This window comes from Struthio camelus, chromosome 26 (genome assembly GCF_040807025.1).
Source record: "Struthio camelus isolate bStrCam1 chromosome 26, bStrCam1.hap1, whole genome shotgun sequence".
Taxonomy (NCBI): domain Eukaryota; kingdom Metazoa; phylum Chordata; class Aves; order Struthioniformes; family Struthionidae; genus Struthio; species Struthio camelus.
Genome location: NC_090967.1, coordinates 6,536,759 through 6,552,006, shown reverse-complemented (window position 1 = coordinate 6,552,006; position 15,248 = coordinate 6,536,759). Strand labels below are relative to the sequence as shown.

General features: G+C 44.4%; 1 protein-coding gene across 1 annotated transcript; it reads left to right on the top strand.

Annotated features, from left to right (window-relative positions):
* Positions 1-896: 896 nt before the first annotated feature.
* On the top strand, positions 897-14,825 carry DDA1 (DET1 and DDB1 associated 1). Its single transcript, XM_068920375.1, has 5 exons — positions 897-984; positions 5,779-5,859; positions 6,340-6,391; positions 6,702-6,763; positions 7,779-14,825. Exons 1-5 carry the CDS (start codon positions 982-984, stop codon positions 7,887-7,889), a joined length of 309 nt encoding a protein of 102 aa, XP_068776476.1. The 5' UTR covers positions 897-981; the 3' UTR covers positions 7,890-14,825.
* The last annotated feature ends 423 nt before the right edge of the window (positions 14,826-15,248 follow it).

The following is a 15,248-nucleotide window of genomic DNA, read 5'->3' as shown; positions in this document are numbered from 1 at the left end:
GAACTTTGTGCTGTGCTAATTGTTAATGCAATGTTAGTGGGGAGAGAAAAGCTGGCTTGTTCACCCACTCTATCAGAGGTAGAAGCACAACCGCTAGGAAGGCTGACACGAGTGTGGGAATAGTTTTGACGGTAGGGGGAACTCTGTTTTCAGTTTACATCTGCTGAGCTGATTACCTCTTTGAGCTCTGCTTTATCCATGAGAGATGCTTTAAGGCATTTTAGCATGGAGAATGCTCAGCATGTATCACATGAACAGGACTGTTCCCCTTTTCTTTCCTAGCTGCCGGTTTCAGGCCAGGTCCTGCAGTTTGGTCTGCCTGAGCAGATGGTGTCAGGGTGTTTGGGGCTGGCACGTGTGTAGCTGCATCTGTGCCCTTCCTAAGTTAGGAAGGGACGGATTGGGGCTGTGCTGGGTAGGCTGGAGCAGATGGGTATGCCTGGGCTGGGGTGAGAGAGGCCAAATGCTCGTTAGCAAATTATCATGCCAGTGGATGAGCTAGGCCTTGCCCACGATGGGGTTATTGGTCATGCTGATACTACACTGTTGTCTGAGAATTGACTTCTCCTGGCCTCTCTGCGTTCTCAGTGGTGCTAATTAACTGCCTTGCTCCTGCCTCGTAATTAACAGCGCCTTCCTTAACGAGGGCCGGGGGAAGGTGGGCGGGCAGGTCCCAGTCCCTGGGACTACAGCTCCCAGGGAGCCCCGCGGCCGGCCGCACATCCGGGTCCTGCCGCCATTTCCTCCTCCCCCCCCCCCCCCCCGGTTTTGAAGCGTACATTTCCTGCCTCAACCTAACCCGGCTCTCGTCAGGGCCGTGCTGAGTGACGGGCGCGACACCCAATAGGCCGTGGGCCTGTGGAGGCACGGACCAATGGGCGCGCGCGGATGGCGGCGGCGGGGCGGGCCGCGAGGGGCGGCGGTGGGTTGAGGCGCGGCGGCAGGGGGAGGGGCGGCTCCTCACGACTGGCGGCGGCGAAGATGGTAGGTGCCTCGCGCCCCCGCCCCGAAATGGCGGCGCCCCCCCCCTCCTACTCCCGTCCGTCGCCCCGGCGCCCTGAGGGAAACCCGGCCTGGGGCGGTGGGATCCCACCGTACCGGCCGCGCCCGGCCGCGGTTCTGCAGCCCCACCCAACCGGGGTGGGGGAGGATTGGGGGGGGCGCAGCCGCCTCCGGCCATGCAGGGCCCGCTCCCTCCGGCGTCCCCGCCCGGGGCTCTGGCGGAGCAGGGCCTGGGGGGGCCCCCGCCCAGCGCGGGGCGGCTGGGGCTCCCCGAGGTGGTGGGGGGGGTGGTTCCCTGCCCCCAGGTGTGAGAGTTTGCGTGGGGCTTGCGCACCCTGAGGTGGGGGGGGGGGTTCCTCATCTCTGGGATGGGGGTTTGTGTTGGGTTGGGGCTCCCCGAGATGGGGGGGGTTCCCCACCCCCAGGATAGGGGTTTATGTTGGGCTCGGGTTCCCCGAGGTGGTGGTGGGGGGGGTTCCCTGCCCCTAGGTGTGGGAGTTTGCCTGGGGCTGGGGCACCCTGCGATGGGGGGGGGGGGGTTCCCCACCCCTGGGATGGGGGTTTGTGTTGGGGGGGGGGGGGTTCCCCACCCCTGGGATGGGGGTTTGTGTTGGGCTTGGGTTCCCCGAGATGGGGGTTTGTGTTGGACTGGAGCACCCCGAGATGGGGGGTTCCCCACCTCTGGGATGAGGGTTTGTGTTGGGCTGGAGCACCCTGAGGTGGGGGGGTTCCCGACCCTGAGGGATGGGTGCTTAGCGGGGCTTGGGCTCCCTGAGGGTGTGGGTTTTCTTCAGCCAAGGCTAGAGGGCTGGAAGGGAGGCTAGGGTTCCCCTCCCCACCCACGCACGTGAAGTGTATGTACCCTGCTATCAAGGTCGGAGTGCACCAGCGGGGGGGCTAGGGCTCCCCGAGGATGTGGGGTGTTTTTTCCACCCCAAAGGCTTGAGGGCAGGAGGGGGGAATTTGGATACCTCCCAAGTGCAGGGTGTTTTGACGATCCGTAGGGCTGGAGTGGAGGTGCGAGTCAGGCCTTTTTGTGCCCCTTAAACAGCAGTTGGTGTTGGGTTTGCCGCCTGAGAGTTTGGTGGCAGCGGTTGTCATAGCCAAGGGGGTTCCTGTCTCTGTCTCTCTCTCCCTTCTTGTAGTGACGTAATGATTTTTGGAGGAAGAGAGTTTTCCTCTTGCCGCTCTGCGAGCTTAATAACTGATGGGGGATACAGTGGTGTTCTCTGTGGTCTCCTTGTACAGGCATGCTGTGGCTGAAGGCTTAGGTGGCTGTTCTTGGGCTTGTTTCAGTGGTTTTCCTCTAACTCACACCCACACATACATGCATCATGCTGGGATAGAGCCCTGCTTTCAGCATCTGTGCTCTGGGACTCATGTCTCTGAGCGTTATTGCTGCAGTTCCTTTCAGAGGCTGAGAATGGGGCAGACAGATATGTTTTGGTTTTTTTTTTTCCATCTCTCTGCTTCTAGACGAGGACAGTCTGGGTGCTCTTGTTGACAGTGGATCAGTAGAAGCATCTTATCTGAACCTCCCTTCCTAAATCATAGACGGAACCTGTATTGTCTTCTGAGGTTGCTTAATCATATTGGTTTTGTTGTTCTTGGGGTTTGCCTTTCCCCGGAGGAAATGGGGCAACTACTCAGTTTTGGGAGCTGTTTCTGTTCATTTCCGCACAGGATGCTGCATCAGTATCTCTAGTCTGGCCTGGGGACTCTTACTTTTAATTAAAGAGTAGCAGAAAGCAGACAGAGGGCATGTTTCCTCGTGTGACGTTATATTGAAGCTATTACTTGGTACATCTTATGTGATAGCTGTTTGAACGTGGCAGTGGCCTCCTGTGTCAGGAGTAGATAAGGATCATTTTAATTTCAAGGATTGTCTAATTCTGAATATCCAGCTATATGACTTCTGGTAATTCCCCTGAGGGGACCTTTTTGTAATCTCTGAGGTCCTGTCATCAAATAACTGCCGAAACATATAGCTCTGCAACAAAATTATCGGTGAGATAATCTGTATTGCTAACAAAAAATAACTTTCAGTTGAACTGATGATGAGTTCTTAAGGTGTTGGCTGGAGCCTAAATTGGATAAATGTCCATTTCAGCCTGCCCAGTCGTTCTTTTAGTATCGCTGTTGTTTTTTTGCTGCTGGCTGAGTTGTGACTTATCAGTATGTGCTAGTGGTGGGGCTTGCACTGATTCGCTCAAGTGACTTCTGGCCTGAAGGAAGGCAAGGTGGTAGCCAAGAAGCAGGGACATCCTTGCTGTTCCCCTTACAGCCAAGGAATCCAGGTGTTGTGAGAGGTGTGAGTGACTAGTAACCTTCTTGCTTGTGAGTCAGTATTTATTTGGTATATATCTTGCTTTAGTTGTTTACATTGGAGGGAGTAGGAAAAAAAGCCCCAAGTTCCCCTTTAAATTGCATTTTAACTTGTATTTTTTAATTTTCATAGCTTTTTTTGCACTTTACTGGGTATAACTCACTTTGCTGCAAGAGTATGTTAAATGACTGCAGAATCCCCGATGAGAACCATGATCCAGCTCATCTAGCCTCTTTCAGGTGAAACATGGGGTTTGCCAGACCAAATTGCCAGACAGAAAATGGGGAATAGCTTTGAGTGCATGCGTGAAGCTTGAGGTGGGCTCTAGTGTATTAAAAAGGTATTTGAAGTAGTGTACTCATAAATAAGAGCAGTTATTTTCCATTCTTGTAAATGGAAATAAAGCCAAACAGTTGTCAGCTGTTTTACTGTAATAACAGAAATCAAGGGTGTGTGTCTGTCTCTTTCTGGATTGGTCTAGTGTAGCAAATTTAATGCAGGAGAAAAGTGAGATGCTTTGAAATGTTATGGATATCCTTAGTCCTCCCAAACAGAGTAATAAATATAATTAGTAATTCTTAAATCTGTGCTAAATGGAGAGAACTATGGCTGGCTCTGTCTTCAAATGTCACTAAAAGGTTCCCCATCCTTCTCAGCCTAGGAGTCTTCAGGTAGCATGTGCATTCACTATAGTTGGTGCCAACAACGGATGTGAATGAAAACAGATAAATAGATAAGTCTGTCTGAGAAGGCCTGGGAGCTAGTTTGCTGAGAGCACAACGCAATCTGCAAACAAATGTTTCTGTTACAGCAGAGCCAGAAGATCCTACCTTAATTTCTTGGCTCAGCAGTGGTGTATGCGTTATACAGATGAGTGAGCAATGGATTCTGTCTTGGTGAACTGGCAACATCAGAAGGCAGTGAGGACAAAGGGAGAAAGGAAACAGCGTTGTTCCCGTTAGGGATAAGATGGACAAGAGAAATTTGCAATTGGCTTTGTGAATACAAGTCCACTGTTTTAATGAGGTTATTTCTAAAAGTAGACATATGAGAAGGGTTGAATGTGGAAACTAGAATGTCAGTAGATTTCTTGTTAAGAACAAAAGTATGAGTAATATTTTTCTGGTTTGGCTAATCGTAGCTCTTTGTTTTGAGTTAAGATCTGTATTAATGAAAAGTATGGTTTCTGTTTAAAAGAAGAAAATGTCTTCCAACATAGCAGCTTTATAGCAATAGTGTCTATTTATTTGTTGCTTCTAATGTTGAAATTAAACTACTGCTGCTTTACTGTCCTTTTAAAATTGCTTATAAACAAGACGATTTATTTCTTGGATTAGAATCCTTTAGTGTTTAGTATAACAGGCTTTGAATTTTTAAGCAAGTATTATAAGACAGGTAGTTGATCTATTGAGTTAGGAGGACTGTCTCAGGGCCTGTTTTTCTCTCTTCTGCTTATCACACAGGTATTTGTTACATTAATTACCTATCTTCTGGCTACTTAAAGAAACTGCTGGGCATCTTTCTTTGTTTGCCTCTACTGTGAGTAAAGAGGCTCCAACACGTTTAAGCCTGGTGTTCTGATGATCCCGTAATGTTCTCCTCCCACCCTCCGTTTTTGCTTTCAAGAAGGAACTTTCTGTTTCATGCTGGTATGTCTTAATTAAACCGAGAGGGCTCAGCAGGGTTCCTGCTGCTCTTTAGCAAATAGCTTTGCCAGCATATATATTCTACCCATTCTGTTGAGTGGAGATCTAACTAGATTTCTATCAAAACTTCGAATTCCTTTGTTGTACTGGTAGCCACTGAGGCACATAGAGGTTTGATCCTTCAAAAAACGTTGGGCAAGGCCACTAAGTATGCGTTCAGGCTTTTGAGGCCAGGCAGACTTATGTCGCTTTGTAGAATCACTCGTAGTCCATGGCAGAGGCTGTTGACTTGAAAAACAAAAGAACATCTAGTTTGATATTGGTTGATGTTCCAAGATTTCAGTCATCAGTGTAGCTGTGGCAGAGTTTATCATGTGATGTCATGATTTGTACTAGTTAGTTGCGGTAAATTCTGGTGTTCTACATCTGTGGTGTTTGCATCAGCAGAGCTTCCTCGTTTCAGAGCTCAACCTATTTAAGAGGTGTCTCTTTTATGTCTTACATCTTTTATGTCAAAGGAGATTTAAATAACAGCTTTCTTACTGAATTACTGAGCTTGGGGAGTAAAATAACGAGCCAAATGCAGAAGTTGTGGATTTGTCTACTTTACAATAATAGTTTTTTTGGATTTTTCAGTAGCTAACCGTCTCACTAGCTAGGACCTGGCAACATCCTTCCAGATCCTGCAGCTACTTATCTTAATGACCTATTTGACTCATCTGAGAATCAGCACAAAGCAAACAATCAAAATATTGCTCTTTCCTTCTTCCCCTACATCTTTGTTTGTATTCTGTTTCTTTTTAGGCAGATTTTTTGAAAGGATTACCAGTCTACAACAAAAGCAACTTCAGTAGATTTCATGCGGACTCTGTATGTAAAGCATCAGTAAGTATTGCATATAATATGTAGCCTCTTGGTGCTTTGGGAGAAGGTTTTCTTGCACAGCTCAAAAGATGCTAGAGTGAAGGAGACTTTAAATGAATGTTTTGTTTCTTAAAAAATATGTGTGCATATAGCTGGTAGCTCATAAGTTGAGCTTGGCAAGGAATACTTCCTGCCTGCTTTGGTGAAGGATACATCATTATGTCAGCCAGGCCAAATCTGTGGTGTTTTCTTTCCTTTCTATGTAATTCTTTAGTTTAGCAGTAGTCTTGTGCCCTGAAAAACATGATGAATAGACTTTTTCACATTAAAAAAAAAAAAAAAAAAAGGGGTTGGAGCTTCACCATATTGTGTAACAGGACAGAACATCACAATGCATTTGTACTGGGGTTAATGGGAGCCTTTTGGCTGGCTTAGCTAAGTTTGGGTTAAAAATTATTGTTTCCCTGTCTTTGCTCTGTAACTATTCTAATTCTTCTATAGAACAGAAGACCATCGGTATATCTTCCCACAAGAGAATATCCATCTGAACAAAGTAAGTTTGAGGTTTTTTTTAAACTTTACTCTGTTCTAATATTAAAAATTTGGCATACCCATAATTTCACTTATTTTAAACGTCAGATCAGGTAATGTTACTGAACTGTTGCCACAATGATTAGCGATGTATATCTAGTTATTATTTTTTATGTTTTCCCCCTATCCTTACCAAGTAATAACTGTTCCTGCATACCGTCCTTCTATTGGAAAGGGACCTGGCTATATAGCATGTGCAATAGCGTTGATTACTGCACAGTTTTAAAAGTTGTCTTCAAAATGACTTCAGCATGTTTCTTTCTTTTTGGCAGTCATAGTAACAGAAAAGACAAATATACTTTTGCGTTATTTACATCAGCAGTGGGACAAAAAGGTATGGTTGTGTTTTCTTAATACTAACGTTTTGTCTTGATTTGCTGATTGTGACTACTTGAGCTGAATATTGATCGTAATGAAAATACTTCTGATTAAAGTGACCCAGTCCTTGCAAACTGCACTTCATCAAAAGATGTGCAAGGAGGCTCGTTCTCTCTGCACACCACCTTTCCCCCTGCCGCCCCTTCTGTTTCAATTTAAGAGGCAGTGACTTAGTGTTCAGTCTAGAACTTGGGAGGCTTTGGTTGCGTTTCTCACTTGCTGTAGGCTCCCTTTGTGACCTGGGCAAATTAGTCTCCCTGGGCCTCAGCTGTTCAGCTTTACAGCTGGGTAAAGCTCTTTTTACCTCTCGGGACTGTTAGGAGAAGATGCATGAGCTTGTGAGAAACGTGAATGCGTTAATGAGGCTGTGTAAGTAGCTGGGATACAAAGTCAGAATTCCCGTTTGAGGAACGTACAAATTAGTTGGAGTGCAGTCCAGTAGCTAGCATTTAAGACTAGAAAGCTAGGATACCTGGGTTATGAGTACTCTGAAACAAGGTTGTGGAATGGGATGAAGAAACAGTTGAAAGATGTGGAGAGATGTAAAATTATAAGGAACCTTGAAGCTGAAAAGAAGCTGTTTGTATGTGATAGAAACCCTTTGGAGATTTAGATAAGTTCAGAGACTGAATTGGAACAGCAGGAGAGAGAGAGAATCTTAGTCATGTTTATAAAGTACTTGAGATCTATAAATAAGGGATGCTGAGAACAATGATTTGCCTTTCAGCCCCACCCTCGAATCTGAAGAACAATCTAGAAGGAGCACATTTCAGCTTTGGGCAAAATCCTCTTTAGTGTTTGTTTGAGTGCGTCTACTAGTTCATCACAGAACTGCATGCCAAATGTTATAAATACATATACATATATAAATCTCCCAAAGATTTGGAAAGAAAAAGTTGTTCACTGACACTAGCTCCCACTAGAATGTAACTCTTCAGAGAGTTTCACTGTAGCTTTCTCTGTCCCGACAGAATGCAGCAAAGAAGAGAGATCAAGAGCAAGTGGAAATAGAAGGTGAGAATTCAGCACCTCCACGGAAAATCGCTCGGACAGACAGCCAGGATATGAACGAGGACACTTAAACTGTTGGTTTTCTCCTCTACTACTTTGCAGGCGCTTCCCGTTTTGTCTCAAAGTGTGTAAATTTTGCCCCTTGCCCCCATCTCTCACCCCTCCACTATGCAGCCCAAACCACTTCAGACTTCATAGGAGCCAATCTATTTATTTTTTTTCCTCCGTTTTTTATTTATGCCGTAAAACTTACGGAGCAATGGTGGAACAATTCAGTAAATGATGTAGTAACCTTAGTTCCTCCTTTCTAAAAACATACACTGTCACTTTTGCAGGTTTTGTTCAGTCTGTTACCTAATCAACCACATCTAGCCATGGAAGCCTGGGTAAGAGATGTGGGTTATTACAGAACCCTTCAGTGGTATAGACTTTCTGATTCTTGTATCCATTGACGTATTACAGTGGTTAACTCTTCTCTGGATGTGCCCAGTCCAGCCATAAGTGTGGGGCCTCAATATCTTTCTCAAATATTCTGAAATTGGCACTGCACTAAAAAATCATGGGTGTCACTTAGGATTATGTTGATCTTAGCAAATGTGTTGTCAACCTGATATATCAGTTGTATTCTTTTGGCCTGTTCTGTAAGGGCCACAGTTGTTTGGCAGCGTACGTTATCACATGCATCAGTGGTCATGGAGAATTCAAGTGAAAGGTGTGTTGCTTTTGTTGCTCTTAAATTCTAACAGTCTCGAACGGACTGATATGTGCAACTTCTCCATTGGAATAAAAGGATACTTTTATCCTGTTCTGAGTATTTGATCAACAGTGTATTTAAGCAACAGCTGCTGGAGTGGAGCTAGGTAGGCACCTTGCAGTCAGCACTTGGCTGGATAAGTCTGGGAGCACCTTGGCAACTAGATCTAGTTCTCTATCTCGACTGCCAGCTATGAATAATGGTACGTTGCATTTTCCTGCGATATCAGCATGTCTGGCATGGAGTCCAGGACTTATAGTTGATCAAAATGTGAGCTTCCGCGGTCTCCGGTAAAGACCGATCTCTTGGACTGTGACAGTTCAGTGCCTGTTGCCTGTAACCCTTCACTGACTCTTCAGTAAGAGCCAAAACAGAGACCCACAAGTCATCTAGGTGGATTCAGAAGTTGAGAGACTAAAAGGAGATGAACATCATCACCCGAAGGGGACAGGAAAGGTGTAGCTTAGAAATGATGTCTTGTCTGCTTTAATGTAAGAAGCTGACTTCACACTGTGTTAGTTTAAATTGTTGCATTTATGGTTGTGGTTTTTTTCTCGTTCACAAATCCTAAACACCGATTTCTTGAAATCGCACGAATGTTTTTCTAGAAATCCTGGATAAGCCTAGTTGTGAGTGGCCAAAAGCTTTGAGGACAGGGTTTCTATTATCCCCTTCTGCACAACATTCCCTTCCGACCAGCGGACACTATGTGTTTAGTTTAGGGGGCAAAGGGAATATGAAGGGAAAGAGACTATTCCTAATGACTCTATGTTATGAGGCAGAACTTTGGGAAGAGCAGGACACAGCTCATGTTGTGTTTTAAAGTTATATTAGGCATGAAGTTTCTGATATAGCGAGTGAATTTAACTGAAAGTTAACGCTGAATAGTTTAGACTTTTACTTCTGCCTCAAAAACTTACCTTTTTGCTGTGGCAGTAACCTCCAAATTACTGGAATGTCATTGAAAATGCCAACTGTGTTGGTGAAGATAAAAATACTTAGATTTCTTTGTAATTTACTGGCATTTATAAGAGGACTCCTCCCAGAGTTACGCTGTCAAAAAGTGCTTTTGTGCAAAATGCAAGATGTTAACTGAAGATGTCATGTTAGCATCCAGTTTCACAAGGAAGTATTTAAAGCTGAAATGGAAGAATCCTGTGAAGAGCTGTAAGATACCAAAAGAGGAAATGGACATATAGCTGGTGGTAAAGTGTGACCAATTTGTGTGTTTAGCAAAGTTTGAGAGCTGCAGCCTTGCAGACTAATGTTTGTACAGTGCTTTAAAGTTGTAAAATGCTGTATAATTCTTGATTGATATGGCAAGGTTTGAGCTTTGCTGACTTCTCTGCTAGACAGAGTGATGTACTATTAAAGAGAGTTGGCAGTTCTTTCCTGTTGTAAACCCCCATCTTTGTTCCCTCTGTGTCTTTAAAAATGATCTTGCTGGTTACAGGAGCCTTTGATATATTTCAAATATTTTTGGTAGGTACAAGAAAAAAAGTGTGGTGTTGGTTTTTTTTTTTTTTTTTTTTTTTGCTCTCCCAAAAGTTGTTCTGAAGTGATGGAGAAACAAGTTTTTGAAGGGATGTGACTTTAAGCATCAAACTGTGGGTTTTTTTGCAATGGTGGCTGCATGCAAACAGTTTGGAGTTCTGATGCCCCCAGTGAATCTTCTTACATCCTATCCAATTTGAAGTGAAAGCTCCCTTCTTCCCTCCTTCATTCTCCAACCTACTTTCCATGCTGCTACTGACTTAAGAGTGCTATCCTCAAGCTATTGCACTTTGATTCTATATCCACAGCTGTTTAATACATGGTAAGTGTATCAGGTTTGAATGTTGCATGGAAGATCTTACTTGCCTAACTCTGACTTCCTGGTGCCTTAGTGCATTTAAAAAAAGGAAACAAAAAACAAAAACCATGGATCTTTGCTGACCGCACTGTTTGTATAATACCTAGCTCCTCTAACTTCTGATTCTCTTGTTACGAAGTGACTGAAACTTAGTGACCCTTAGGGGTTTTTTGTATATGTCTGCTTAGTGGTATTTTTATTGTTTCTGTTATCAATGTATACTAAAGGTTTAGGGTTTTTTTAAATGATATTTGAGATGCTTGTCAGAGATAAGTATTTTAGTTGAGTAGTGTATCTTTTGTCAAAAGTCAAAGCAGCAGAAATGCATTTCTTTAATATTAGAGGAGGGCGAGTCCTTCCAGGAATAGCCCCTTACAGCAGACTATCCTGTTAATAGGCATCTGTCCTGCCAGCTGAAGTGCTCCTATACTAAGCACACTAGAGCTTGTGCCCTCTGAGAGCGATTAGGTGTATGTTGGGTAACTTTAGTATATTAAGAAGTTAGTCACTGCCTTTTTCTGACATAAAAATACACTTGTGACTGACTTGAAGGAAAACTTAAAGTTCTACTTAGCTTAATTCTTTGTCGTATGACTCTTTAGAAAATCAAAAATCTCCTCCCCACACAAAAGAATTGGAGAAGGAAAAAGTTTGAAAGAAAGGATAAATTTTATAACATGTTCTGACCTCATAGCTGTGAATTCGTAGGTAATTGCATCTGAGCGGTAAAGTCTGTGTTTATTGTTTGCAGTGATGGTTGACTCCTGAAGCTTGCTGAGTTACGTTATTTTATCTAAATACTTAGATAACTTTAGCGCGTTCAGCTTTCAAGCTGTTTCCTGTTTCTGTCCTTGGAAGTTTTTGAGACCCTACTGATCAAGGCCCTGAGCAAGCTGGTCTGAATTCATTATTGACCCTGCTTTGAGCAGGAGGCTGGAGGTGACCTCCTGGGGTTTCTTCCAAATGGATTTATGCTGTGATTCCGTGGTAGTAAACACAGGGGAGAAAATGCAGCAGGTTGGAAGATTTGTTTTTGTGTGAAGCTGGCAAGCTGTGAAGTCCTATTACCAAAGCTTATAGAGTTTGCAAGCATGCGCAAAAGCGTTGGACGATGAAACAGCCCTGAAACCACGTTGTGCTACAAAGAACAGGGATTTGCAGCAGCAGTATGAAAATCCAGACAGGGGCAGGGGAAGAAGGGAACCACCCAACTCCCCCATCTGCTTAAGGCTATGACTAGGCTTGCACCTAGGGTGCGATTTGTTTAAACTCTTAACCACAGGAATATTTGACAACTTTTTTAGATGCGTTTCACTACAAGAGAACAGGCTTTTAGAACCACTTAGATATGTTAGATCTGTGTTGTTTGTTTGTTTGGGTTTTGTGTGTGTGTGTTTTCTTAGCCTAGAAAGGACATGAAGCATCAGTAGCGTAAGGGAAAATCCCATGAGTAGTAAAATGGGACTTGGGCAGGTTCAGCGATGACCCGTTCTCACCTGGCATGGCTATATATGTATTTATGGTGTTTGGGATTTGTGTCCCAATGACTGTGTTCGGAGCGAGTTGCTGAGCCAGGTTGTGATGATTCTGAAGGATATAGTTAACCTGAATGCTGTTTTCTGTTCTCATCCTGATGAGAATGGAGTATATGTGCCAAGCTGTTTAATGAACTCCACATGCATGTAGCTGTTTGGGGTTTTATTGAAGGCCACTGACGTGGAGAAGTGAAGTTTGCTTTGGAGAATGATTGACTGATGGGTTTCCTCCCCTCTCCAGTGCGTGCCTTATGCAGCAAATCAGTTGTTAGTGTTTGGACTGTTTCCTGTAAGGCAAATTGTTGAACATGCTGGACGTTATCTTAAAATTTTCACTTTGTACTAGGTAGATGTAACAGGTATAATGTCAAAGCTTTTTTTTTATTTTTTGGTGAGCTCCTTGACACTAGCCTTAACAGCAAAGACCAAGCAGAAGTCTTGATTTTTTTTTTAATGCTGTTTTAAACACTGTAGCTGTCAGCTATATTATCGCTTACTATTTCCTGTCTTGTTTATATACCACTAACTTCATTTTTTTCCTATTTTTAAGATTTCCACTTGCCTATGTATACTGGGAAAGCTAACTTGCTTTTCTGGGTTAACGATGTCAGCCTGGCAGCAGAGGAATTGTGCAACTTACTGAGCATGACGAGAGGGATTCTAGCTGATCTGGCTGTGTCGGGTTTTGTGTTACATCTTCTGATGTATAATAAATGGTGGGAAATCTTTTTCTTGAGAGGGGGTTGAATATACCTGGGCACAGCTAAGGGTATTTTTGGGAGAAGCGTAGAGGATGTGCTGGTCAGTGTGCCTGGAAGGGGGTATTGCATCATGAGTTAAGCACAGACTGACCTTCATGCTGTGCTGACTGTGCATTAAGGTTTCTCTTCTGCTGGTTCACAAATGTGTGTGTCCTGACAGTGGAGAATGCACTCCTGGGATCTCATCTAACGCCTCATCTGGGATGTTTACTGCTAGTAATCATTTGAAAAGGCTGAGTAAGCAGCCTATCCAGGTGGACTGACTATGCCAGTTGCCAGTTTACTTATGGGTCTAATGGCTGCATCTGACCTATACTCAATGGTTCACTCTCACAGCATGCCTCTTGGCCTGCATTGCTCATCTGAGAGAAGACAGTGTTCTCCATGGCTACTGGGTTACGTTTTCTATAAAAGGCGTGTGTCATCTTGAGAGTTTAATGTTAGAGTGGCAATAGGACTTCTAGCATCTCATGTTCTTGTTTCTTTTTCCGAAAGTTGAAATGTTTCCTAGATACTGGAAAGAAAAACTTGGGAAGAGCAGTTTTGTAACTGAAACATGGGAATAAAATATCAGCTTTCAAATTCTCTTTAACAGAGTGTTTTTTTGTTTTGTTTTTTTAACGCAAAACTTTCCAAGTGAGTTCGCAGATCTGAAGAACTAAGACTCGTCACATGTGTGATTTTAAAATTAGGTGGTTCTAGGAATTAAAGTTTTACTAGATTTCTTAATGCTTTCTGAGGAGTTTGGGTGGCTCTAACCTATTATGGTGGAGTTTGTTGTACTGATATAAACCTGAAAGTAGATAGTAAGATTTAAGTGCAGCACTGTCAAAACTTTACCCTATTTCAAGTCGGTGTTTTCTAATGTGGGAGGTGGCTAGCTGCCTCAGTTGGGTGACATGAGGTAAGCATGGACTCCTCCATGGACCAGTGTTGAGTGCTGAATATGTTGCAGTGGCAGACAAGGTTTTCCGCAGATCGTCAGCTGTTTTTCTTGTTCCTTCCACTAAACAACTCCTCGGCCAGCATTCAGAGGTAAGAGACGGCCCTTGTTCCTCAGCCAGCCAGTGCTGTAGGAAAGTGAAGCTGCCTTGTGCACAATGAGAATGTTAGTTTGTGCTCTACTTGCTCTAACTCTGCTTTTAGTTTCCTCACTTTCATGACCAAAGCAAACTTCGTTTGGAGAGCAGACTAGCAGTGGCGTTTCTCTGGCGGCCTCGCTGCTACCAGCTTCATAAACGCAAGGCCGACTCATCCCTGTTAGCTCTTCAGGAATTGCAGCGCTGTAATTCATGCTGTCTTGCTGTTACACACAGTGCTTTTTTGAGGGAGAAGGCACCGAACAGTATAAATGGTCAAATGTTCTTCCCTGCTTTGGTAAGCTGCGTGTAAGTGTAAAAACGGTGAGATGGTGAGGATCAGGGGCCATGTATCTGGTGGAAAGCAGGACTAGCCGTTTAGCTCTGTAGTAGTGGCTCTCGGGGGTTACAGAGACGTCGAGATGGAAAGTGAGCAATGACTAATCAATTGCTGTAAGAAGTAACATGGAATCTGAATGGATGATCAGAGCTGAGTCACTGCATTGTCTGTGGTACAGTTGGACTGGATTTCCAAATGCATTCATTTCTTATTAATCAGCGCGCTGAGTGTGGTGCCATGAATAGGCTTTACTGTGGTGGGGGTTGTCGTTTTTCATTTTTTTGCTAAACTACCCTCCCTCTGACCAGTTCCACATCATAGCTGAATGTCTGAGTGTGGGTCGGATCCTTCTAAGTCATCTGCAATTGCTTTTATGACTCCTACGGTCTGTTCAGAACACAAAATCCCAGGCTGGTTTTTGCAATGCAGTGTTAAGCCTGTGAGTGTGTTAATTCCAACCAGTCTTAGCAATTTGACTTTTCCTCTTTTGCAAAAATACTGTCTTTTTGGGGCTGGGAGAAGGTTTTTTTCCTGAAAACTGCATGTTGGCAGAAGGGCTGCTGTCGTGGAGTAACTGTAAATACACTGTTAGTCGAATGTCATGGCCGTTGGATTTTTGCATTTATTTTTAAACTATTCCATGTTTGATACTGTATAATAAATTTGCAGAATTTAGAGGATTATAACTTTCTTTATTCTTCCTCTTGTCTCCTATTGACAACATGCAAGCGAGCTGCTAAGTGCCTCCAGGAGCCGCTGTGTGGGTGCATTTTGAATCAAACCGCACTGGGTGGGGTTTTTCCTTGTATCGCTGTCTCGAAGCTTTGCCAGGCGCTGGAGGGCTGTGCGGAATAAAAGCCCCCCAGGGAGCGACAGGGCTTGGGGCTGCCCTCGCTGCCGCGCTGTGGCCGACACGGGCCTCAAAAGTAGGTGCGCGCTTGGAAGCGCTTGTCTGTGCAGCTGCGCTCCTCCGCAGGTGGGACGGGAGGCCCTAACTGTCCTGCGGGTGAACACGGGGGTGATATTACGGCTTTCGCTGCTGCCTTCTCCCCCCCCCCTCCCCGGCCGGGTTACATAGTGGGGGATCGGCCCCTCTGCGGCTGCAGTGG